Below are 26,768 nucleotides of genomic sequence, written 5' to 3'. Positions count from 1 at the left end.
TTATCTACTCCATTCCTTAACTCTTGTATTCTTATTCGCATACCTGGTTTCCTACGGCGAAAAATATATATACTAGCAGAGATACCCGGCGTAGCTTGGGATTAAAATGGCATAGTTTGTATATATATTACAGTTATGTTGAAACTGGTGATACGGGAAAGTGCAGCATTGACAACAAAACATTTGTGGAGTAAATAATGGGCTAGTTCGACTAAGCGATATGTCATGCATCTGTTTGGTGTATTCCAGGCCCTAACTTGTCATGGAAAATTGGGGGTGGGGGTATGTGCATGTCTTTGCTGATCTTGAGAAAGTCTCATCTTGCTTCTCACTTCAGACTCCATCTGATGTGCTGCAGCATACCTTTGCTGATCGTGAGAAAGTCTCATCTCGCTTCTGTCTTGAGACTCCATTTGATATGCTGCTACATGCTTTTGCTGATCTTGGGAAAGTCTCATCTTCCTTCTCTATTGAGACTCCATTAATTTAAGGGTAAATATGCAACCTTGCAACTGCTGCGATAATTATGAATTGGTAATTGAAAGGTAGATATGTATTTTTATGTACCTTGGACGTGCTACCTAATTGGATTTTGTTAAGAGTTTCATCTCCAGCCATTCGTTGCCAGTCAACACATATACACTGACACACCATTCCACTGTCATGGCGATAAAGATGGAAAGTTTCTGATGCATAATGTTGTTCACATTAGGATATAAATTATTCATTTATTTATCACAGTAGAATTAAAAGTGAAAGAATAAAAGTGTAACAATATTATGATATTACAATATAGATCTTATTCTTTCACTTTTGGCACGTAATACCGAACCAGTGCCAATGTTATATTGTTTTTAATCCAAATGAAAAAAATTACATGTTGACACTCACAGGGTATGATACTATTACTTTGTAAAATTTGATTTGATTTGGTCAAGCTGTGTGGGAATGCATAGGGAACAGACAGATAAATAAACAGACAAAGAATTATATATATATATATATAGACAAGGAAGTCAATTTGTAGACAGAACTTTCAAACACTATTTGAGCGTATAAACCTCTAGAAGAAAATAGCTTGAATGGAATTAACTTGAGTTGCTTTAGGATAACTTTTTCTAACGCATGACCACTGAGTGGCGTGGTTGAAATCTCATTGGTTAGTAATAAAGGCTTATCGGCTGTAATGTGGCCCATAGCGGTCATACGTACGCATGCACGTTTTTCGATAGAGGAAGAAATGTAAATAGTGTATTTAAATAGACAGAGTGCAAAAAATTAAAAATAAGTAAAGTAATGTTGTAGAGAGAACGTACAAATACCGTAAAGACAAAAATATTTACGCACGACAAAATTGAAATACATTGAAGTCAATTTTTAGGCAGATGTGGCAAAACTGAATTTAAACACACTGAGTGAACAAAAATTAAAAATAATTAAATCTTTTTTCAGGGAGAATGTACAAAAACCGTAACAACAGAGATTTTTCCGCACGGCTAATTGAAATATACGAAAGCCAATTTGTAGACAGAAGTACTTAATAACGTCGCGTTGGAATGAGCAGAGTTTATTCACAAAGAATGTGGCTCAAGTGAATCCACATGGCTAGTCTTCAGTGGTGCAGGAAAACCTTTACTAAATAATGTTTTAAAGAAACAGCGTTGAAGTTGATGTTAATGGCATATGAACTTACATAGTGAGGTATAACACCGAACTCAATACAATTTTGACAGTAAAATATTGTTATTCATTTTAAAATTCTTTCTTGGCATGGAAAATGTATTTTTAAATGCCCACTTATGAAATCCGTGTCTTTAATTTCTATAGTTCCTTTTACAGTCAAACCAATAATTTGTTAAACTTAAGATTAGAGTCTGATAGTCTGTGGCATGGTTTCAATACTTGTTCAGATCAATTTTTCTTGATTTTCAAAAATACTTCCTTTGAGAAAAACATACGCATAATTTTCGTAAGCTCTTCAATTTTTGTGCTATCAAAGAAACAACTGACCCAATAAGCAATGAGAAAGTCTCAGAGAGCTACAATTTTGGGGAATAAAAGATTGGGTGAATCCTCCCCGAAAATATGAAAGACAAAGTTGACCTCTGTAGGATTTGAAGTTAGAACATAAAAAGTCGTAACTAAAGTCTCCAAACATTTTATCTGACGCATTAAAGATGCTGCGAGAAGAAGCAGGTGACTCAATGAGCTCATGTAGAAGGTGATATGTTGAATACTTATTTAAAGAAGTAAAGATAGCAATAAAAGAACCGAGAGAAAATACAGTGTATTGGTGCAGTGTGTTAGTGATAGGAAATTTGCCTATTAATCAGACCCTAACCACTTTTCTTTGATGCAGTCTTTGTTTGCATATATATTAGTCTCACCTTCCCAGTAAGTTTCTGACTTCACGAAAAAAAGGTCCTTCGGTGTACTTGTTATGACATTGTTATAAACGTGCAGTCTCCATCAGAGGTTATATAGATGTGAGATTTGGCATGGAAAAGCTGCGAAGGTTTTTAATTGTGAGCTGTTTACGTTTTAGTGCTGTTGAATGAGACTGTTGTCATGTCATCTTACAAGGATCTTTTCAATCTTTTTGTTTCTAGAAGTATTGCCAGGCTTCTAACAAACTAAATAATTACAGCATGTATTAAATGAAGTCACGAAAGATAATCAATAGCTTGTTTCAGGTTTTATTCAATTGTTATTAAATACCAACTGCAACGAGTTTTAAAAAAGACAAATGTTCGTATTATGGTTGATAGTTTGTCTACATCAAAAATCTCAAAGTCACTTTTTCGACCGTTCCACAAACAACCTTGTCGGCATAGGCGCCAAAGTAAGCATCATACCAATTTCCCTTACACCATTTATCAGGAAACCCACACCAATTCTTCTACAGGCAGTTAACCATTCTTCGATTCCAACTTTGGCAAATAGTCTTTTACTCTTAACTTAGGCCTGCGTCAAGTTTTTCTATAGATTTTTGCCATCGTTAAATTGCCAAGTCCTATTTTAGGAACTGATTTCCTACACCATTTTGGCTTTTTAGAAGATATTAAACTTACAATAGTTTTTTATGCTACTCCCAACATCACTGTGCAAGGCATAACCGCCCACTGTCAGCGCGGTTATTTTAGTCAGCAACTACACGGTACAACTTTATTCTCCTCAAGTACGCAGACAGTTCGTCCAGTGTTTCTTAACGATTTTACTTTTGTTGGACACGTGAAATACATTCCATGTCTCAAGGAACTTGTATGTAAAAAAAAATTATATATCTTTATTAATTTATCTTTGTGATTTGACAGGCAACACTTGTTTTCTTAACGAAACACTTTCAAACTTGGGACACTGGTAGAATGTGTTATACAAAACAACTTTTTCTCTTAGCCTTCTTAACAAAAAAATGTACATCGCAAGTTATTTCATGTTAAAGTTGTCGTATTTCTGTAATTTCAACCAAGCACTGACGTCTATTCAGCTGAATATGTCAGAACTAACGGGGATTAATACCATATACACCGTCACAGCACAAACTGTATTCAACTGAATAGACGTCAGTGATTAGTTGAAATTATCGAAATAAGACAATTTTTAACGTGAAATAACTTCGAATACAAAATTTATTATCTGTTCTATACCACAAAATATACAAGTATACGAAGTTTGAAAGTGTTTCGGTACCAAAAACACTACATAAAAAAATGCTGCCCGTCAAATCACAAAGGTCCTTATCATTTACCTTTTATAAAATTAAATTTCATAAGAGATTACGCAAATCGTAACACTGACTTTGAACGGTTTGACTGAGCTAAATCCCTCAGATGCTACAAAGATTTTTTAGAAATTTCGTCTTTAACCAAGACCGTATTTAGATCCAACTGATCTACAATTTTCTGTTTAGGAGTCATTTTTCTTTAGAGTCTCCTTACTACTTTCAGACATCAGGATCTTACCTTAGGGAATATGCAATTCGTATATAATAAAATTACGAATTTCGCATTAAGCGCAGAAATAATTGAAAATACATTAGCACATAATTAGTCTATCACTTTGGGGAAACCCAAGTTAAATATTACACTCGATTGTTCACCTTCAACTGAAATAAAAGCGGACGTGTTCGAACATGGTAATAGTGTACATGCGATGATCAAAGTAAACTGACAAATGATACTTAAAAAGCATAAAACTATCGAACTTGATTGTTTCGACATGTTGGCTCCCATCAGCTGTGTTCATACTACGCACATGATGCATGCATATAACTGGTACTCCGTCGCTTACGACGTCGAGGGTTCCAGTTGATCCGGTCAACGGAACAGCCTGCTCGTGAAATTAACGTGCAAGTGGTTGAGCACTCCACAGACACGTAGTCCTCGGGGATATTCAGCGTGACACTGAGTGTGACAAGGCTGACCCTTTGAATTACAGGCACAACAGTAAGAGTGAGAGAAAGTTGTGGTGAAAGAGTACAGCAGGATTCGCCACCATCCCCTGCTGGAGCCTTGTGGAGCTTTAGGTGTTTTCGCTCAATAAACACTCACAACGCCCGGGCTGGGAATCGAAAGATGCATGCATATAGTTAACCCATAAAGCGCTGGTGTTTGCACTTGCATAGCATGGACTGCTGAGCACATTTTATGAAAATGAAACTACCATGCGCACATAAAAAACAAAAAAAAAAAAGTTAAAATATCTTCTTAGTATATAATGGTTTTACATCATCTGAAATGTCATAAGTTGAACTATTAGTCTTCTTGCATTCTGTGGGGGGGGGGGGGGTATCGGAGCGTTTGAGTGACATTAGACCCCAACAAACGCCCATAAATTAAATGCAGCTATCTGGGCCACGATCGGGGCCTGCCAACCTGTGCCTGATGACCACGATCGTGGCCCGTCGCGCTTTATGTGTTAAATATGAAAAACGATCTCTGAACAATACACTTGAAATACTTTAATTTCAACCTGAACCTCATTATGAACATTAGAAACTCAGATTTAGATTTAATTCCGTCATAGGCATAAAAAAAGAAAGAAAATACATTATCTCATAGCAACTCGAAGTGTAAGAAGTATTAGCGGAGGTTAAGATCATGGACCGCACCCTCTTTGGGATTTGTGGGGGGGTATTTTTATATGAACACACTATATCGAGGGCGGAGATTCTGAATGAGCAAAAAAATCTGCATTTCAAAATTTAGGTACTACTAAAGCAGAGTGGTACCGAACGCGCACCCGCACTAGCTAGTCGTGAGTGGTCGATCCTACAAAAAGTGTGCGTGCACGCGTGTGTGAGTGCGCGTGTGCAAATGAATACATGTGTTTAGGGATAGGGTTAGGGTTAGGATCGACCACTAACAACTAGCTAGCGCGGACGCGTGACTGCGCGTTCGGGACCACTCTGCTTTAGTAGTACCCAAAATTTAAATCCCCTCACCCCTAAATTTCTTAAATTTTCATTAAGAAAAAAAAATTTAGGCGAAATACGTAGAAAAATACGGAGATTATGATTCTGAAAAAAAAATTTTGTAAAAATTTCAATTTTTCAAAAAGAAATAATAAAAACCCCTCCCCTCTGCCCTATGACAAGAAGTGAAATTAAAGTGTTTTCTCTACTAATATTTCACGCATGCATAGAATTATAAAATAGCAGACGCAAAAAGTATCTAAACAGGAAACCTGACATGCTAGAAACGCGTTTTCAAAATTTTAATACAAGTTACCAAAGAAGAAAAAATTTCAAAATTTAGACCCACCCCAAACGGAAGTCTGACAAGCTAGAAACAACAGCCAAACCGACGATCAACTTTCTAAATACGAATTATCAAAAGAGGAAAAAAAAAATTTTAATGTCATTTTGTTGTGTGTGTGTGTGCAAAAAATGTAATTTTTACATACCTCTCTTAATTCCAAAAGACCCTAACCACATGTTCGTCAGGAAACATTAGAGTAAACACTTTAATTTCACTTCTTGTCATAGGGCCGAGGGGACGGGGGTTGTTTATTTTATTTTTGTTTTTGAAAAATTGAAATTTTACAGAATTTTTTATCCAGAATCATAATCTCTGTATCTTTCTATGTATTTCGCCCCAATTTTTTTTAAGGGGAAATTTAAGAAATTTATGGGGGTGAAGGGAGGGATTTAAATTTTGAAATGCAGATTTTTTGCAGATTCGGAATCTCCGCGATCGATATAGTGTGTTCCTGTAAAAAAAAAAAAGAAAAAAAATCGCAAAAAAAAAAAAAACTTTACCTCCGCCGAAGTATTTTGCGAAGATAGTTTCTAATTTTGATTTTAAAATGAAATAACTAAATAAATAAACAATGAAAACGGTGCAGTCCTAAAATAACTTTTTGGAAGATAATATATTAAAAGTTTAACGAGTGGCTGTGTGGTAAGTAGCTTGCTTACCAACCACATGGTTCCGGGTTCATTCCTACTGCGTGGCACCTTGGGCAAGTGTCTTCTACTATAGCCTCGGGCCGACCAAAGCCTTGTGAGTGGATTTGGTAGAAGAAACTGAAAGAAGCCCATCGTATATATGTATATGTATATATATATGTATGTGTGTGTATATGTTTGCGTGTCTGTGTTTGTCCCCCCACCATCGCTTGACAACCGATGCTGGTGTGTTTAGGTCCATGTAACTTAGTGGTTCGGCAAAAGTGATCGAAAGAATAAGTACTAGTCTTACAAAGAATAAGTCCTGGGGTCGATTAGCTCGACTAAAGGCGGTGCTCCAGCATGGCCACAGTCACATGACTGAAACAAATAAAAGAGTAAAAGAGAGTCATCATCTGTAACCAAGCAATAGCGTACCTCTTAAACGAGGGAGATAACTCGCAGTTATCCCACCAGGTGTCAGTTAATGTCAATATGGTTGGCGATTGCTCACATGTTGTGCAATGCTATCAAATATATTTATATTACATCTGAAAAGAAAACTATTTGAACGTTAATCTTTTGTGGTATGTTTATTCCTGAAATAGTCTAAGTTTACAATACTGGTAAGTTCTATATTATTGTATATTTACTTGCTGTTTAAGTATATTTAACCACTATTTCAATAGTCACGTTAGTAAAATGCCTGATTCGCCTTTCCTATTTCGATCTGTTTATAAAATGAAATTAGTTCCTTGTAATGAAACATACTGTTAGTCACTTTTTTATGTTAGTCATACTTTTTTTTTTGTTTCAGGTATTTAGTTTACTTATTACCGGTTGGTATATTTGATTTCGTATTGATTTATTAATCATTTCCCAGGTTTTATCTTTCATTCTACCTAATGTAGTTTAATCCGAGGACATTAAAGTCAGTCCAGCTGTGACTGTCCCGTCGTTTGGTATATCCAAGAGCGCATTATTCCATGTGCTTTTCTTCCTTCAAGACAGTATGGAGTAATTTGAGAAAGAAAGAGAGAGAGAGATTACTAGGTTGCTGTTTCTTGTAGCTTGAGTGACCACTTAGAGGTTCTCCTCAGAGATTTCGTTAATTCCATACACTTTAACGTACTTGCTCACATTATCAGTTTCTGTGTTGTATGTTTTTGAAATGTTATTAGTTTAAAATCACAAAAATAAGTCAATCTTCTCTTCCTCAAGTCTTTTACAAGTGAATAATTAACTTCAAGATAGTCATTTATATAAACGTAATAACTTCAAGATCTTTTACGTATTATTTTATTTCAAATGAGTTTCTATTTTGAGCAGTTAAAACCGATATCTTTTCATTTTGTAATAAGTTTTTTTTTTTATTATGAAATCCAATCACGATAGGGTACCCTTAGACTTCTTATTCTTAGAAGTCCGTCACAAAAGATGTTTGGTTTGAATAACGGTATATTCGAAAAAAGGAGTAAATTACTGTTTATACATCTCTAATGTACAAGTATCCTGTACAAATAAAATAATAGTCAGTGTTAGTACATAAAAGATTGAAATTAAAAAAATCTCTTATCTAGTTTTCTAGATTTTTTTTTTTACGAATTTTCACAAATTTGCTTCGATTCTGTCTTCTGTATAATGAAATTAATATGATTATGCAAAAAAAAGAAAATTTCACCTCCCCCCCATTACTTTCCACAATTTTTCTATTTTTTTTTAATTCTTGGTTTTAAAATTGAGTCCGATTCTGTCATTCGTTTCTCTTTATAATTTCCAAATAATTTTTTTTAAATACATCGAAATCAAAAGTGAAAAAGTTTTAAACAATCGCGCATGCGCCCGTAAGAGAAAATCATTTACTAACAGAAAATTTTGTTATTAAAATAAACTATCTATAACATACCTTTAAATTATTGGGTTTTCCGGGTAATGTAAACATTAACCGGCACTGTCATGGTATTAGCTGTCAGAAGCGAAAGTAGAAAAATCTAAACAAAAAAAAAAACTTTTTGGCTACTTCCATCATGCTAGCTCCACACGAGGGGCATATTTTTGGGGTATTTAAAAGTCCATGTCTCTTAAGCCAATTAATACTATTTTCTGTTGTAGCGGTGGCGATGGCAATATCGCGGTGATTAATTCCAACTTTGGATTACGCGTGGTGGTGGTGGTGCTGATTGGTGTATGTGATTTGTTTTTAAAAACAATAATGAATAATGCAAACATATATTTATTTATAAAGTTTAAACTGAACATGAAATGAAATATATTTATTTATAAAGTTTAAACTGAATTTCATTTGTTTAAATTCTACGGAAATGCATTTTCTAATTTGATAAATTCTACGGAAACAAACGAAGGTGGACGAGTGATAGATAGATAGAGAGAGAGAGAAAGAGACAGATAGCTCCGGCCAGTCAGTAGCCAAAGAAACTGATTTCAACTCAAACCAGCAGTAACATTCCTTGTTTGGATTTTTCTACTTTCATTTCTGATACCATGACAGTGCCCATTAACCTAGTGTTGCGGATAAATTTCCGCTATGTGCTTTATAAACGTATTGTAATTCTTCTAGGAATTGTCACATTTCATGCCATAATAATCCCTGTAGATCGACATGTGACCGGCGGGTTTCTGTAGAAAAAAAATAACCGAAAGGGGGTGCGGTCCATGTCCTTCCACTAGATCCACATATATACTTCAGTCTTCGTTTAGCTCGTGCATAGTATGATTCCATGTTGTTTGTAGATACTACTTAAGAATAGTGGACCTGGCACGCACCCGCGTTAGCCAGTAGACGGACGCACGCACACGCGCAAGTCAGTGGCACCCTCGATAAAGAAAACCCCTCCACATGTATAAATATGTGTAAACTTTAAATCGGGGGTGAATTTTGTCTGTCTGTCTGTCTATCTAATAAAACAAACAACCGACTGAATGAATGAAAGCAAATAGATAGATAGATAGATAGACAGAAAAGACAAAATAGGACTTTCTGTGTTTGTGAACGATCGTCCCTCCGAAATTCTGCTTCTCTTTATCAGAAAGTATATAAAACCAGGAACAAACGCAGATTCAAGAGTATGATGGGAGTACCCCATCCCCCGATTTACAGCTTATACATGTGAAGTTTAAAAGATTTTTTTTTTTTTTATCGTGGGTGCCACTGACTTGCTTCCGGTCCACTCTTCTTAAGTAGATTTTTATAGCTGGGCCACATATCTGTAAAAATAGTGAAACCTACGAAAGATCGCTCCTGCTTCAACATTTTCAATAATGATCGCTAGTAGTGTCTTTGTTTTTCGGTTAGGAACAAGTTGCAGGTAACCCTTCTTTACCGTGTTATCGTATATTCCAAGTATCCCAAACTTCACCAACTTCATTTTTCCTCTTAAAAAGGCTTTCATCTACGGAAAAAAAGGTCAATTGTTGGTCTTCACACTTTTTCACTTAACCCTGGACTTCATATGTGAAACACCAAGGACAAGCTGCACGTCCATGAACAATATTAGCAGACAGACAACTGTCTAGTGGTACGAACATTGCAGGGAAGTATGTACTCAAAAATTATTGAAAGATAAGAAATTAGGTGGCCTGAATCATATAGTTCAAGTAGACGAAAGCCTTTTTAAGATTGAAAATGAAGTTGGAAGAATGGTGAAAAAGGGTTACCTGCAACTTGTTCCTGACTGAAAACATTTTGTGAAAATTCATAAAAATAAAAGAAAATGGAGATGTACTTGCATAGCAAGTGACCTGATCTGAGATCGTGTGCCGGAAGGAAAACAATTGCAGCGTGGAAGGTGTTTATAAGCCATTTAAGAAACACAAAAAAACCCGTTAGATTCACTTCAACATTTAAGTTTAATTTGTCAAAATATTTTCGTCGCTTTGAGACCGCGACCTGTCCACTGACAAAATTCTGTGCTGCATCTCGGAATTTTGTCAGTGGACAGGTCGCGGTCTCAAAGCGAGGAAAATATTTTGACAAATTAAACTTAAATGTTGAAGTGAATCTAACGGTTTTTGTGTTTCTTAAATGGCTTATAAACACCTTCCACGCTGCAATTGTTTAAAAAAAAATGTTATGAGGGATTTCAACATGTGCTTACATCATAACTCCGCCTATTAATGTTATCTACGTATTGTAGGGGTGGTGAGGAAGATGTCGATTTTAAATGTACATTTTATCACTTGTTTTCTTTTAGTTATGATCTAATTTAGTTGAATCATTTTAAATAGAACAATAGACAATAGTTTGTTGTGTTACATTTGTTTGAGTTAACCATATGGTATGAAGTCATTTTCAAGATCTATAGGTGCAAGCGTGGTTGTTTGATTAAGAAGCTTGCTTCCCAACCATGTGGCCTTGGGTTCAGTCCCATTGTGCGGCACCTTGGTCAAGTGTCTTCTACTGAGTGGACTTGGTAGACAGAAACTGAAAGAAGCCCATCGTGGATGTGTTTGCCTCCCCATAATTTAGTGGTCCAGCAGAAAAGGTATCAGGTTTAAAAACTAAGTGCTGGGGTTGATTTCTTCGACTAAAACCTTCAAGAGGGTGCTCCAACATGGCCACAGTCTAATGATTGAAACAATGTGAGTTTCTATGGAATCCTGGGCAAGAATGCCGAATCCTGAATTCAGTTCACTATATATGGGATGTGTGTGTGTGTGTGTGTATATATATATATATATATATATATATATATAAATATATATTATATGCACACACGTATATACTCTTGTCTACACACACACACACACACACAAGTATATACATGTGTGTGCACATTATATATGCTCTTTTACTTGTTTCAGTCATTTGACTGCGGCCATGCTGGAGCACCGCCTTTAGTCGAATCAAATCGACCCCAAGACTTATTCTTTGTAAGCCTAGTACTTATTCTATCGTTCTCTTTTGCCGAACTGCTAAGTTACGGGAACCTAAACACACCAGCATCGGTTGTCAAGCGATGTTGGGGGGGACAGACACAGATACACAACATATATACATATATACGACAGGCTTCTTTCAGTTTCCGTCTACCAAATCCACTCACAAGGCTTTGGTCGGCCCAAAGCTATAGTAGAAGACACTTGCCCAAGGTGTGACGCTGTGGGACTGAACCCGGAACCATGTGGTTGGTAAGCAAGCTACTTACCACACACACACACACACATGTGTGTGTGTGTGTGTGTATACTAGCAGCTAAGCCCGGTTTCACCTGGTTGGTTTGGATGATGTGGCTGGCTGTAAAACCTGCTCTGTGTAAGCATTCGCCTTGTTTGGGCATGCTTACGTTAAAAAAACAATCTTAGAATGACTTTTTTCTGGTCTACCTCACTATTCTCAAAGTTATAACCTTAAGATGTCCTGTGTGTGGATTAATGAGTCAGCTGAGCCATATATTGATGAGTAAAAGTAGGAGTTGGTGTTAAAACAAATCGAGGAGTTGGAATAGGAGTTTAATTTTGTGTACCAAATTCTTGGTTCTGGGCAGCACCCATGAACCTTTTGAAGAGCCCCTGGGACTGAAAGAAAGTGGAGACTTGCAATAGAATGGATTCTAGTAAAGGCACCAATACCAAGAGGTGATGGATTAAGTTTACTCCCCAAGAAGCAATGTGGCCCATTGACCAAGCTCAACACAGTCTCCTATCCAAATTTACTAATACAGCTAAAGACAACTAAAAAAAAATGTTTGTTTGTTGTTCATGTCAATTTAATCATCATCACCAAAATCAGCATTTAATAACTGTTTTCCATCCTGGCATGAATTGAAAAGCTTGACAGAAACTGGCAAGGCCGTGGTCCACATCAGGTTTCACAGTCTGTTTTGGCTTGGTTTCTATGGCTGGATGCCCTTCCTAATACCATTAATACTACTGTTATTTGATTTTTGTGGAAATAAACATTATTAATATAAAACTTCTTTTTCAGATTGCAATTCTTGAATGATGAGGACCACCACTGCTGAAAAATTGGCTAAACTTCAAAAGACACCTCAAAACATCCGTAACATTTGTATTTTAGCTCATGTTGATCATGGTAAGTATTGCTGATAAATTACTTAAAGCCACTGAACTGTGTTTAAAGTCATTGAGTGTGTAATATTTAGTATTATGCACTGATATATCTGGACAGTGTTATTGTCTTAGTTGTTATAGTCACAATATTCTGGCTGTTGTGCCGTCTGGTGTACTTAGATGCCTGTTGTATTCAATAATGTTCTTACTGTTTATTTAATCCATGGGGTTTAGATTGTTGTCCATGCCACAGATGCTCTTATATTAGATATTTTCCTGTTTGAGATATTGTTTGCTTAATTCACTTGAACCAAAGCATGTATGCATAGATGTGCATTGACCGAGACCTTTGAAAATGTGCTGTGCGTGAGAAGACCCGGCAAGCCAAGTGAGATCGTTGCCAGGGCCCCTGGACTGGTTCTTGTGCAGGTGGCACATAAGATGTACCATCCTGAGCGTGACCATTGCCAGTACCGCCTGACTGGCCTTGTAGGGTTTTCGAGCGAGATTGCTGCCAGTGCCCCTGGACTGGCTCTTGTGCGGGTGGCACATAAAAGACACCATTTTGAGCGTGGCCGTTTTCGTGGAGGTGACACGTAAAAGCACCCACTACACTCTCTGAGTGGTTGGTGTTAGGAAGGGCATCCAGCTGTAGAAACTCTTCCAAATTAGATTGGAGCCTGGTGTTGCCATCCGGTTGCACCAGTCCTCAGTCAAATCGTCCAACCCATGCTAGCATGGAAAGCGGACGTTAAACGATGATGATGATGATGATATATATATGAATGTGTATGTGTGCATCTTTGTGTGTGTGTGTGTGTGTGTGTGTGTATATGTATGGGGAGAAAGACAGAACATCAGCAATTGAATATCCATCCACTGAGTAAACTAAAGTACTTAACACTTAGTCAATACCGATAGTAAATATAAGCATTGATTGTATTCACTATGTCATGTACTGCAGAACAATTATGAGATGTAAATTAGGAACTTTAAACCTAACTCCTTTTTACTTTTTATAGTCAAACGTTTAATGTTCTTCCTCTTTTCATTAAAGATACCAATATGGTGTTCATTTCTATGCTAGCCCTCCTGAAGAACTTATCAAAGCCTAGTTCACAATCTATCTCTTTGAGCCATTTTATCTCTGAATGTTGTTACTTATCTATTATTTTGACTTTGTTTCACATGAGTTGGCAACTTTCCTTTTCCCTCCATAAATGATCAGCTATGCCTTATTGTTTTTCTCCCCCCCCCCCCCCCCCCCCCCCCCAAAGCATTGGTGTGGGTGCTCATGCCACTTAAAAAGCACTGGTGATGGTACCACATAAAAAGCATCCAGTACCCTCTGTGGAGTGGTTGGCATTAGGAAAGGCATCCAGCCCTAGAAACCAAGTCAAAACAAAATATGGAACCTGGTGCAGCCCTTGGCCATACCAGTTTGTCAAGCCATCCAACCTATGCCAGCATGGAAAGCAGACTTTAAATAACGATGATGATGTTCCTTGAAACAATATTCAAAAGCAGTTTATCCTCAGGGACAATTTTCCTAAACATTTTTACCATCAGAAGAAAACATGATCAACAACTGTGTGTATTCCATCTTATGCAGTCATGGCAGTGAATATAAGGGCAAGACCAGCTGCCTTCTGAAAGTAAAACTGGAGGAGCAGCATGAAATTAATCTGTGATGGGGAAAAAATTAGGCATGGCTGATTATTTGTGAAGGCACATGGCTATGTGGTTAGGCAGTCGCACTCATGATCACACGATTGTGTTTTCGATTCACTGACTGGGTGATGCATCATGTTTTTGAGCAAGACACTTAACTTCACATTGCTCCAGTCCACTAAGCTGTAAATGAGTAACTCTGCGACAAACTAGCTTACCATTCAGGGGGAATGTTGTGATCTCAGTCACTTATATACCATGGAAATCAGGCCTACCCATCCTATTAATCCTGGGACTTGAAATAGTAATGTCCAAGGGTTGATGATGATGATGATAATTTGTTGGGAGGAAAAGGAAGTGATCTAGCCTTCTATGAGCCAAGACATCATCATTTAGCATCCATTTTCCATGCTAGCATGGGTAAGACTATTTGACTGAGGATGGTAAGCTGCAGAGCTGCTCTAGTCTGTTTTGGCTTGGTTCTTATGGCTGGATGCCCTTCCTAATGCCAAACACTCACTCTACAGAATGTACTGGGTGCCTTTTACATGTCACCAGCACTGGCCACGACTATGATTTCACTTAGCTTGACATGTCTTAAGTACAGCAAATCACTTGTCATCACCTCTGTGAGACTCAACATCCAAAGATCATACCTCATCATCTTGTCCCTCATCTTCCTGGGTCTACCTCTTCCACAGGTGCCCTCCACAGTTAGCGATCGGCTCTTCTTAATGCAGCTGTCCTCGTCCATATGTGCTATGAAACAACACTGAAAAATAAGACCAAGAACCCATCCATATGCTTTCATAAGTTCTTCAGTATACTTACAGAGATGAACACCAAACACGTGCCTTTAAAGAACACTGATTTCAACCATACAAAAAAAAAAGTTAGGCTAAAAGGTCTTAATGTCCATAACCTAATTGTCCTACAGCACAATGGACATTGAATATAAGTGTTGATTATTATTCATATTGAGAGACTGCTCTCTAACTGGATGTTTGACCGTAGTTGTTATGTCTGTTTCAGATATACATTATAATATAGTTTAGTCAAAATCTATATTGTGTTGTAAGAAGAGAGATGATTGTATCTGGATAATTAAATAGTTATATATATACCTATGTGTTAGAGCTCTAAAATGGGCTCTTAGTATTATTTCTTTTTTATTGTAAGTTTGACTTCTGTGCGTGTGCACACACATACATACACAAATATGTATTAAAAACATTTCTTTTAAGCTTTGTTAGATTTGAATATGAAGGAAAAACCCAATAGCCATGCAATATAATATTTTTGTGTGTGTGTATATATATATATATACATATATATATATATATATATATATATAGTTTTAGGGAAAATAACCAATTTTCAAGAACTCATCGATGAAAATCCACTATCACATATAGAAAAATTAATAATTAAAAGCACAATAAATGAGTATAATATAAAGTAAAGTAAATATCATAAGATAAATATAATAAAAAGATTACACGTGTTTCATAACCAATTTTCAAATAGAAAAGAAATTTAAATCGATTAAATTGAAAATTGGTTATTTTCCCTAAAACTATATATATTTTATATATACTTTATCTATAAGGCTCAATTTAATTTTAATTTTTTATAAATTGATTTTAATTGAGTTTTTTACCTGTAATTTTGGATTTTGTCCCTAATAATATTATATATATATATATATATATATAATAATTTTACAGTTATTTTATATTAGCAAAATATATTTGCGTTATGTAGCTTCATTTTCCCATCTATATTATGTATAATTTTTTTTATAGGAAAGACTACCTTGGCTGATTCTCTTGTGGCTAGTAATGGCATCATTTCCCAGAGGATGTCTGGAAAGGTAATCATTTCTGTTTTTTTTTTTTTTTAATGAATTTTATCTTCTGTTTTATGTTGTTGCTCGTAATCCATCAACTGAACTAACAAACTGTACCACTCCTGCCATAAGCCACACAGGGCAGCTACATTCATGTTGCATTTCAGTATATACACATGGGTATATTTCTACCAAACCTACTCACAAGGCATTGGCCAGGGCTATAGTAGAAGTACCTAAGGTAGTGTACAGTAGGACTGAACCTGAAAACACATAGTTGAGAAGCAACCACATGGCCATGTCTGCATCTATAGATTGTGTTTGAATTTAAAAAAAAAATATAATCACAAGTCTTTTTATTTTTGAAATTATCTATTCTCTTCAGGTCTTACATTTATTTATATATTCTGAATGTAATAAAGAACTAGCTTACAAATAAGTTCACAATATCCAAAATGCATTTCTTTATCCTGCATTTAATTAGTTTTTGTATCAAACTATTTAATGCGTTTGGTGACAGTAAAACAATTTTTGTTTTAGAAATATCACTGTATTGTAGTAATAAGACTTTGTTTTGAAATTTGTAGATCCGTTACATGGACAGCAGAGAAGATGAACAGTTACGAGGGATTACTATGAAGTCCAGTGCAATTTCTTTACATTATGTACATGGTATGTTAACTTAATTTTCTTTTCATACACTACAAAAACAAAATGTTGTAAAAATAAAGTTTATTACAATAATTCCAGAACTTTAACTGGCACTCCTTTGGTTATGATGACAAGGGTTCCAGTTGATTTGATCAACGGAGCAGCCTGCTCGTGAAATTGTGCGAGTGGCTGAACACTCCACAGACGTGTAGTAGTTTTCAGGGAGATTCAGCACGATACAAAATGTGACAAGATTGGCCCTTTGAATTACAGGTATAACTCATTTTTGCCAACTAAGCGGACTGTAGCAATGTGAAATAAAGTGTTTTTCTCGAGGACACAATGCTCTGCTGGAAATTGAACCCACAACCTTGTGATCACAAGCCTAGCCACTAAGCCACATGTCTTCACTTAGAAAACTAATTATCTCCTAGTTTCTAGAAACTATTTGCTGAGCTATCCATGGTTGGTATTTCCTGAATGCTCTCAAATATTCATCATCTATCACATCTACACTCCTAGTTCCCTGTCAGTATGATAGATCCTCCTGCATTTAATACACTAGTAAATTCTTATCAAATCACTACATGTAACAGCATTAGATTTTTAGCATCAATAATCTGTAACGTATTTGTTATTTCTTTGCCTTCATATCCTTAGTTTCCTCATTAATATTTTTACTAACTTCAAATTCCATTGAGATTGACTTTGCCTTTCATCCTTTCAGGGTTTAATAAAATGAGTGCCAGAGAAACACTAGGGTGGATGTAATCGACTTGCCCCAACACTTCTACTGTTACCCCACTATTTGGTTCTGTTAGGGCAAGGTTCTTCCAATCTAGTTTATATTCTGCTTTTAACAACCTCTTACAGTAACATATCCAATGGAAAATACTGGTGTGCATACAGGCTGTGGTCGTAGTGTAACAAACTGAAAAGAGATCAAACTAGTTTTCCTCTGCCATAGTTTTCCTTTCATCATCATCCTCAAGGAATATTTATTGAACAAAATACCTTTTGGCTTCCACATCTTCTTTATCCAAGTTATGATTTTTCATTTAACCTTCCTTGCATTCAGTCTAAGCACATTGACCACCATTCTATGTTCGTCACATTTTTTCTCCTTGTGGAGGCTTGGCTCACAATAGTAAAGTTGTGAATTCTTGTTGCTCCAGTTACTCAACTGGCAAAAATGAGTTGTATCTGTAATTCAAAGGGCCAGCCTTATCATGCTGAATTCTCTGAAAAGGTGTGTGTGTGTGTGTGTGTCTGGAATGCTCAGCCACTTGCACATTAATTTCATGAGCTGGCTGTTCGGTTGATTATATCAACTAGAACACTTGTTATCATAACCGATGGAGAGCCAGGCATTGTGGAGACGATTTGTCCACAAGTATTTGATAATCATTTTTCTTTATCTTGACAAAGTTTTCATTTTAATTAAGTCACTAAATGGGTTCTCTTTTATTTCAGAACAAGAGGATTATTTGATAAATCTAATTGACTCTCCTGGACATGTTGACTTTTCTAGTGAAGTGTCGACAGCTGTACGTCTTTGTGATGGTGCTATTATTATTGTTGATGTCATTGAAGGAGTCAGCCCACAGGTCAGTATCTTTTCATTTTTCTTTCTATTTCAAAAATATTGAAACATTTCTGTGGTTTTCTGCTTTATAAAATTTACAGGTGCAGGCTTGGCTGTTTGGTTAAGATGTTTTCTTTGCAACCAAGTAATTTCACGCTCAAACCTGCTGCATGTTACTTTGGGCACATCTCCATTTCTACCATGTATTTGTGTTGATTAATAATTTCTGAGTGGAATTCTGTGCTGAAGCTCATATATATCTTTTGGTCATGTATACCAGTGAAGAATATACAAATCAGTGAGAAACTGAAAAGCTGGTGCTTTACAAATGAAGCCCTTTGAGATATTTGTTCTGCATCAAGTTAACAAATAGTTCCTTATCACTCTCACTATTAGAAATCCAGAGAATTTGTGGTTGATTTCTTGAAGATCTGTAACCAACAAGCTCTTTACACTAATTGCTATATAAAGTAAATAAAATCATGAGTAATATTCAAATGGTTTAAACAGTTGATAGATTTTGTAAGGAAACTTTATTACATAGAAGTTAAAGGTGGTGAGCTGGCAGAATTGTTTGCATGTTGGACAAAATGCCTAACAGCATTTCTTCAGACTGTACATGCTGAGGTCAAATTTGCCTTCCATCCTTTTGGGATCAGTAATATATGTAACTATAGGACACTGGGGTTGATGTAATCAACTTGTCCCCTCTTCTAAATTTGCTGGTCTGGCACCAAAATTTGAAACCAATATAACATGGTATGGTTGTAGAGTGGATAAATAGAAGGAATGATATTCTAAATATAAATTTAATCTTTGCTATCTAAGGTTATGATTTTTTACAAGCAATAACTGTACTTTGGATGATGTTCAGTCTATGTATATATCTCTCATTCTTGCTTTAACAGTAACTATAAACTCCATAGCATTTAAACTTGCCATATCCAATCCAAATATTCTATTTTTGTTCAAACTTGTCAGATCTGACCTCTCACACTAACCCTACAATGTTCTAAAAATAAAAAAAAACTGTCATCAAAATCTCAAATCAATGAGATAATGCATGATTAATTTAAAACAATGTGAATAAATATGCATTACATTTGACAATTATCTGAATGCTAAAGGGTTAAAGCTGAAAAAAACTACATTTAGTTAGTTTTATTTAAATTAGTTTCAGAAGTTATATAAATGAAGCTCTGAACAAGTTAGAATATTGTCTTTGCTACTTTTCATTATGAAATTGTTACTCATTGTGTTGTTGCTCTAATTTACTTCTTTAGACTCATGCTGTGTTACGGCAAGCCTGGCTGGAAGGTATTAAACCAGTGTTGTTGCTCAATAAAATTGATCGACTGATACTTGAACTCCACATGGAACCTCAAGAGGCATATTTACATCTTCGGCAAATTCTGGAACAGGTAAGTTTCTCCGCTTTTAATAACTGCTCTAACTCCTGATAGAATTCATATCTGAAATGTTTCAAATAGGTGCAGGTGTGGTGGTGTGGTAAGATGCTTGTATCTCAACCACGTAGTTCTGGGTTCAGTCCTACTGTGGGTTACCTTAGGCAAGTGTCTTCTGCTCTGGTCTGTCCAAAGCCTTGTGAGTGGATTTGGTAGACAGAAACTGAAAGAAGCCCATCATATCTATACATATATAAATGCAAGTTGTCTGTTTGTGTCAAGTTGCCGCCTACGCCCGTTAACGAATTTTCGTGAAACTTTGCAAACATGTTGAAGTAATATCCAGTTTGTTACTAGACTCATTGAAGTTTAATAAAAGTCTATAATTGGATGGATAGGGCCCCTAAAAGGGTCCACATATATAACCCATATATATATATATATATATATATATATATATATATATATATATATATATACAAAATGGCTGATAGTTAGCAAGGTGAGACACACATAAGAAAGAAGGAAACAAAGGACCACTGATGAGGTCACAGAAGTGTGATGAAAGAACTCTGGCCGAAATAAGATTAAGATTAATGTAATATAAAGCTGAAGCAATTTAACACCAAATATACAGTGTGTGTGTTTTTATTGGCTAAACTGGCAATATGACCATCCCCAAGTACAACAACATATATATATATATATATATATTCCTTTAACAACCAAGGGGAATAACCCGTTCATTTTCGTAGCCAAGGGAAATAACCCAATCGTTTTTCTTTGCATCAAACGGTTCCCCAGGGAAATTCTACAAGACACGTACGGGACATGACGGTTATTCACTCTACAGGCGTAATTACTGTTTGGAATTGAAAATATCCAAAAATTATTTATGGGAATACAATTAACAATTTAGAAAATTTCTGTTCTTGGTTTTGCTTCTAAAGAAACTTATTATTTTTTTTATCTAGATCAATGTTTTAACCAGTGAATTGTTTACTTCTGAATGGATGGAGAAAAGTTCCAATGCAAGTAATTTTTATAAACTTTAAGAATGTGTTTTAATTTTGAAATTAGCATTTAAGATTGTCTTCAATATATTTATATTAGTTCAGTTTATTTTTTGATATATACTTATATGAAATATCATTTGTTTGAATATTTTAGAAAATGTTTTCAAAATAGTTTTGACTCACGATCTCAGATCAAATAACTTGCTTGGCAAGTATACCTCTGAAATTTTCTAAATTGGTTACTAGATATCAGCCATTGATGCTTTAATGAAATCATTATGCAAATGTTACCATCCCCCTGCAATATAACATAGCCTTCTGTTATTACTGCAGGTAAAATATCTATAAGTATCCATGACACACTCCAATTGCAGATTAGAGTATATGCTGCATGTTGAGTGTGAATCCCAGATTAATCTACCTAATTGTAGCTAATTAGGGTTAATCATCAACAGCATGTGCTTTTAGTATTAGTAAATGTGAATTTCTTTAACTTGTAATGCTGTTCAAATTCTATATGTTTGGCTTACACAGAGCTGAAATTATTAATGAAGCTTCAATAACTAAATTAATTACAGAGTATTGATCTGTTTTTCTTGAACAGAATAACTGTAATTCGTTGGTTTCCAATCTTTTCACTACTAAGGACTCCTTTTATTTAACCCTTTAGCATTTAAACCAGCCATATCTAGCCCAAACTGTTTTACAAACTGGCTTGATCTAGACGTCTCACAGCTTCCCAATAATGTCATAAATATTAACTTTTTTTTTAATGGATTGGCTTTAAATAAAAGTTAGGGAAATTTTCTGAAAACAAGAAAGAGAAAATAACTTCTACCATATTTTAAAATTTTGTAGATGCCACCTAATGCAAGTGAAGACTTGGAGGTAAATATAATACTTTCAAAATTTTCCATTTTTAGGTGTAGGGTTGAAGTATATCTGCAAATAAGGGGGAAAGTATTTCAAATATTTAAATGAAGCCAAAGAAATACATAAACTAAAAGTAAAGGATATATGATGGTTAGTTGGCAGAAAAAGTAAGTGTTGGATAAAATACCTTGAAGTGCATGATTATGTTTTTACTTTCTGAGTTGAAATTCCACCTAGACCTATTTACCTTTTATCCTTCCATGGCTGATAAGATTAGTACTGAGTCTGATGCAATCAAGCATTGCCAGCATGGTCACAGTCCAGTGACTGGAACCAATAATGGTATGAAATCTATGTGAGTGCTATAGTCAACTCAATTTATTATTAATACTTAATTAAATAGAGATTCAGGTGGAGGGAAAATAAATCAGTCTTAGCAGGATTTGAACTTGGTGTAAGAGGAGGTATTAGACACCACAAAACATTTAGTCAACATTCTACTACAGTGTAACAGCTTGTATTATTTTTAGAAATCTAAGTTTTACAGATGAAAGGCCTAAAATTGTATCAAGGTAATACTAATTTTAATGGTTTCTAACCATTGATCTAACTACTCTGTAAAGTGGTTAGTGAACAAGCTGAGATAACTTAGCCAAGTGGACCCTTTTAGTGTTGCTGAGAACATGGCAACCTCTTTAGTGCTGGTACAATGATAAAATGTACCCAATGCTTCAGTAAAGTAGTGCCTCTAAGAATGGGGTTGAAACTAAACCAAAAATGATATTGTACAAATGACATGAGGTCCTCTGACCCATTTAAGAGGTTAGTGACTCCAAATATGAATTTACTTGGATTGTGATGACCTATCCAACCTAAACCAGCATAAAAAGTAGATGTAAAATAATGGTTTCAATTTTTGGCACAGAGGTAGAATTGTAGGGGCGGCGGTAGTCAATATCACTGACCTTAGTACTTCTCTGGTATTTAATTTTATCAACCCCATAAGGATGAAAGGCAATGTTAACCTCGGTGGGATTTGAACTCAGAACATAAAGAGATGGAAGAAATTAAATTGAGCATTTTATCCTTAAGCTGATTTAAAACAATGTTAGCTGCAGCAATGGCAATTTTCATTTGACTGCAAAAACTACTTGGTTGTCGCATATTTCTCTTTTTATTTTTGAATACATTATATACATTATAGAGTTGGTCAGCTGACTTGAACATGGTATTAGAGGAGGAAGGTGATGACTCCAACATCTACTTTTCCCCAGACCAAGGCAATGTGATATTTGCTAGTGCCTTGGATGGCTGGGGTTTCAGGTAAGTTTTCTCAACATTCACTCATAGAATTTCAAAAAGTATGATTTACCCTACACTCAACTTGTGTCTTTGACTGAACTCGTTACAACACCCAAGGTACCTTGTTTGTGGGGTACTTTAACCACCTAGTACGGTTGCAATGCAGACTGTGGCACAGAAGGTTGCAGCTGAGTGGTTTCCAGGAGCCATGATCTGGATGCAGCCCAGTCCCTTTAAAGTGTTAAAGGCTGAAACACTTGCATGAGGGTGGGGGACTTCTTCTCTGAAGAATTCTGCTGTTCAGCTCTCCTTAGAGTTTCTTACTATCTCTCTCATTGAAAAAAGACATCAAAATATTTTTTATTATTAAATTTCATATTTTACTCCGTGTTAGTAACATTCCCAAAGAATATTAGTTAATTTTTATTTCTTGATAGCTAATTCAACAACCCAATACGAAGTATCTGCATATAAATATGTATGGCTGTTAAATTTATTATGATTATTTTTTTGTCTCTTTTCTCTAGCATCAGTCACTTTGTTAATATGTATTCAGAGAAGCTAGGTATCAGTGCTGCAGCTCTAAACAAGACACTGTGGGGAAACTATTATCTTAATTCAAAAGCCAAAAGAATAATGAAAGGCGCACAAGTGAGTGTTTTCTTTTTATTCATTCCTTCTATCCTTTTTTATTCTTATAAGTATTTTTATCCAAAATTGGAATGGTGGGATTTCAATGTCTACTTGGGATGCTTATTGAATGAGAACAATGGAAAGTGATTGTTGTTCAGCATTTAAACTGGCTGTATCTGGTCCAAATAATCTACCTTGTTTTATGTTCCAACTGGCCAGATCCAGTCTCTCTCACCTATCCTGCTATGTCATTCTAAAAACATACAATCACATCTAAATCTTGAAGCTATGAGATAATGTATTATTAATTCAAAACAATATGTTTTTAACACTAGAAGATATAGTGCATATTTGTTAACTATTAATATTTATGAAGGGGTGCTGAAAAATTCCTGGCTTTAAGGGTATTGTGAAAGACCTGCTTGAAGGCCCAATCTTCTGAGTTCTTTTACAAGACTTAGAAAACCTGAAGGACTGCTGCGATAAAGTGTGTGAATCTGAGACAGGACTATGTCGTATAAAAAATCATAATTAACTGATTCTCCTGTATTTTCTTTTATCCGATGCCAGGAACTTTTCAGCATCCGCTCATGTAGTTGGAGGAGAATGGGAATTGATGTTATGAGTGTATGTATGTGGTAATTGGGATAAAATCTCGATCGAAAACAAGAGGTTAGTGTGAAGGACAAAGGTGAACGTTAGTTGCTTTGATATCTTAAGCAAAGTTTTAATATCATAGATTCCTATTTTGGCTTTTTTTTTTCTTTTTATATATGATTCTATATGAAAGAGTTGTTGGTTTGGTAAAAATTTATAAAAATGCGTTTTTTTTTTCTTCAGGCTAAAAATAAAAAACCCTTATTTGTTCAGTTTGTCCTCGACAACATCTGGGCTGTGTATCAAGCTGTAATGATTAAAAAGTAAGTTTTACCTGTTAATAAATCGCATAATATTTTTCATGCTTAGTGAAGCATTTACAATTACTCTGACAATGAAAGTGTTTCAGTGAACTTTCACAAGTGATATGTTTAGAGCAGCTTGGGTGGAGGGTAATATTATCAACTCGTGCTAATGAATGTGGTTTAGTTAACAGTTTGCTATTGCTCTCTCTTTTACTTGTTTCAGTCATGTGACTGTGGCCATGCTGGAGCACCGCCTTTAGTTGAGCAAATCGACTCCAGGACTTATTCTTTGTAAGCCTAGTAGTACTTATTCTATCGGTCTCTTTTGCCGAACCGCTAAGTTACGGGGATGTAAACTCACCAGTATCGGTTGTCAAGCGATGTTGGGGGAACAAACGCAGACACATAAACACACACACATACATATATATACGACGGTCTTCTTTCAGTTTCCGTCTACCAAATCCACTCAGAAGGCTTTGGTTGGCCCGAGGCTATAGTAGAAGACACTTGCCCAAAGTGCCACGCAGTGGGACTGAACCCGGAACCATGTGGTTGGTAAGCAAGCTACTTACCACACAGCCACTCCTGCTTTTAATTTTTATATTCTACTTATATGTCATTATATTGAAGTATGTATATATCGTATTCACTTCATTGTAATTAATATTAGATAAAGTAACATAGGCAAGCTGGCAGAATTGTTAGCATACCAGGCAAAATGCTTTCGTTTATCTTTACTTTCTGAGTTCAAATTCCACTGATGTCAACTTTGCATTTCATCCTTTAGGGGGTCGTAAAAATAAGTACCAGTTCAACACTGGAGTCAATGTAATTGATTTACTTCTTTCCCAAAATTGTTGGCCTTGTGCCAGAATTTGAAATCAATATTAGATAAAATATCCTGCACTAATTCACACTTTGTGCAAATTTTCAGAGATGCGTAACTCATCATCATTTAACATCTATTTTCCATGCTGGCAAGGGTTGGATGGTTTGACAGGAGCTGGCAAACCAAAAAACTGGAACAGGCTCTAATATCTGCTTTAGCATGGTTTCTATGGCTGGATGGCCTTCCTTATGCCAACCACCTTACAGTGTGTACTTGGTGCTTTTTATGCAGCTGTTAGCATGAACAAAATAATGTACAAATGTTTAAGTGTTTCTTAAATAAAATTCCATATTCCTAAAAGAGAAAAGATTTTCATATTCAAGTGTCTTCTTTCTTGAAGTTTAACACATTTTCTAAGTTTCGTCTACCATTATTATCATTGAGCTATATGATACAAGAATTCTTTATCTTAGTTATTAATTTCTTCTAACTCCTAAAATTTAAATTCATTGGATTCAGTGGGTAGTCATACTGTTGAAAAGAATGACAAATTTTGATCAAGCTTACTTAGTTATTTAGCTACTTATTTAGTTATTACTAGTATTCTCCCAACTCTTTTATAATAAAGCATTTAGCTGGAAAATTTGGGGTGCAATATCATTATTAAAATCTTTAGTTATTTTTTTTTTTATCTTCAGGCATTCAATTAAATAATGAAGTATATTCTATCTATTTTTTCTCTTCAGAGACAAAGAAATGATTGCAAAGATTGTAAATTCATTAAATCTGAAAATTTCTGCAAGAGACTCTCGGTCTGATCCTAAAGTTCATTTACAAGCTATTTGCAGTCAATGGCTCCCTCTTTCAAATGCAGTTCTTTGTAAGCTCTTAATCACTTTATTCTTTACCTCTTTTTGAATCTGTTATATGTTGCTCCTGTAACTATTTCAGTGTTATGGGTTTTGCCTTCTTGGATTCAGACAGCAAAATAACAAAAAATAAATAGATTTCAAAATGAAATTTCTATAAATTACTGTACTTCTAAAGTTGCTTTATATAAACAGAATAACAAGATTATCATTTTATAAATATTGAGTCGTCCCATAAATAATGCCATTTTTTCAATTGCATGAACTAAAAGTTGGAGAGTGACAGGATAAACTACCTGCATCAACTTGCTATAAAAGCTGGTAGTAATTTTACTTTGACCTTACTCTTAGTGCAAGTTTTGTAGTAACAATAGTATTAACAGGGATGGAAATGTAAAGGTCCAATCGGTTCAACATGCATCATCATTTAGATATATAACAAATGATACATTAACCAGACAGACAATTACTATGTTGCAAGATGCCATTCTATTTTCTTGATACTTGGTTCCAAAATGAAATAACATCTTATATTGCAACAGAATATTGCTACTGTAATGAAAAGGAAAGATATATTTGATGCTAGCTTCTTATTTCTTGTGATAGATTACTTTTTATCATCATCATCATCATTGTTTAATATCTGTTTTCCATGCTGGTTGGATGGTTTGACCAGAGCTGGCAAGGCCAGGGGCTACACTAGACTCTGTTGTTTGTTTTGGCATGGGTTCTACAGCTGGATGCCCTTCCTAGCTCCAACC

The 26,768-nt window shown here is 35.4% G+C and overlaps 1 protein-coding gene across 2 annotated transcripts in view; it reads left to right on the top strand.

Annotated features, from left to right (window-relative positions):
* Positions 1 to 6,870: 6,870 nt before the first annotated feature.
* LOC106867407 (elongation factor-like GTPase 1) overlaps positions 6,871 to 26,768 on the top strand; it is a 31,671-nt gene continuing 11,773 nt past the window's right edge. Inside the window, exons 1-12 of one of the 2 annotated variants that reach the window (XM_014912273.3) lie at positions 6,871 to 7,014; positions 12,333 to 12,440; positions 15,895 to 15,962; positions 16,526 to 16,610; positions 18,063 to 18,196; positions 19,458 to 19,595; positions 20,555 to 20,611; positions 21,455 to 21,484; positions 22,674 to 22,792; positions 23,299 to 23,422; positions 24,245 to 24,324; positions 25,885 to 26,018. In XM_014912273.3, coding sequence (XP_014767759.2) covers positions 12,347 to 12,440; positions 15,895 to 15,962; positions 16,526 to 16,610; positions 18,063 to 18,196; positions 19,458 to 19,595; positions 20,555 to 20,611; positions 21,455 to 21,484; positions 22,674 to 22,792; positions 23,299 to 23,422; positions 24,245 to 24,324; positions 25,885 to 26,018 — 1,063 coding nt within the window. In that variant the 5' untranslated portion in view covers positions 6,871 to 7,014; positions 12,333 to 12,346. The remainder of the gene's footprint in view (positions 7,015 to 12,332; positions 12,441 to 15,894; positions 15,963 to 16,525; positions 16,611 to 18,062; positions 18,197 to 19,457; positions 19,596 to 20,554; positions 20,612 to 21,454; positions 21,485 to 22,673; positions 22,793 to 23,298; positions 23,423 to 24,244; positions 24,325 to 25,884; positions 26,019 to 26,768) is intronic. The other variant, XM_089345421.1, reaches the window with a different exon arrangement.

This window comes from Octopus bimaculoides, chromosome 2 (genome assembly GCF_046866305.1).
Source record: "Octopus bimaculoides isolate indiv1 chromosome 2, ASM4686630v1, whole genome shotgun sequence".
In the NCBI taxonomy this organism is placed as follows: Eukaryota; Metazoa; Mollusca; class Cephalopoda; order Octopoda; family Octopodidae; genus Octopus; species Octopus bimaculoides.
Note: the sequence above shows the minus strand (reverse complement) of the source record. Positions and strands in the feature narration are given on the sequence as shown.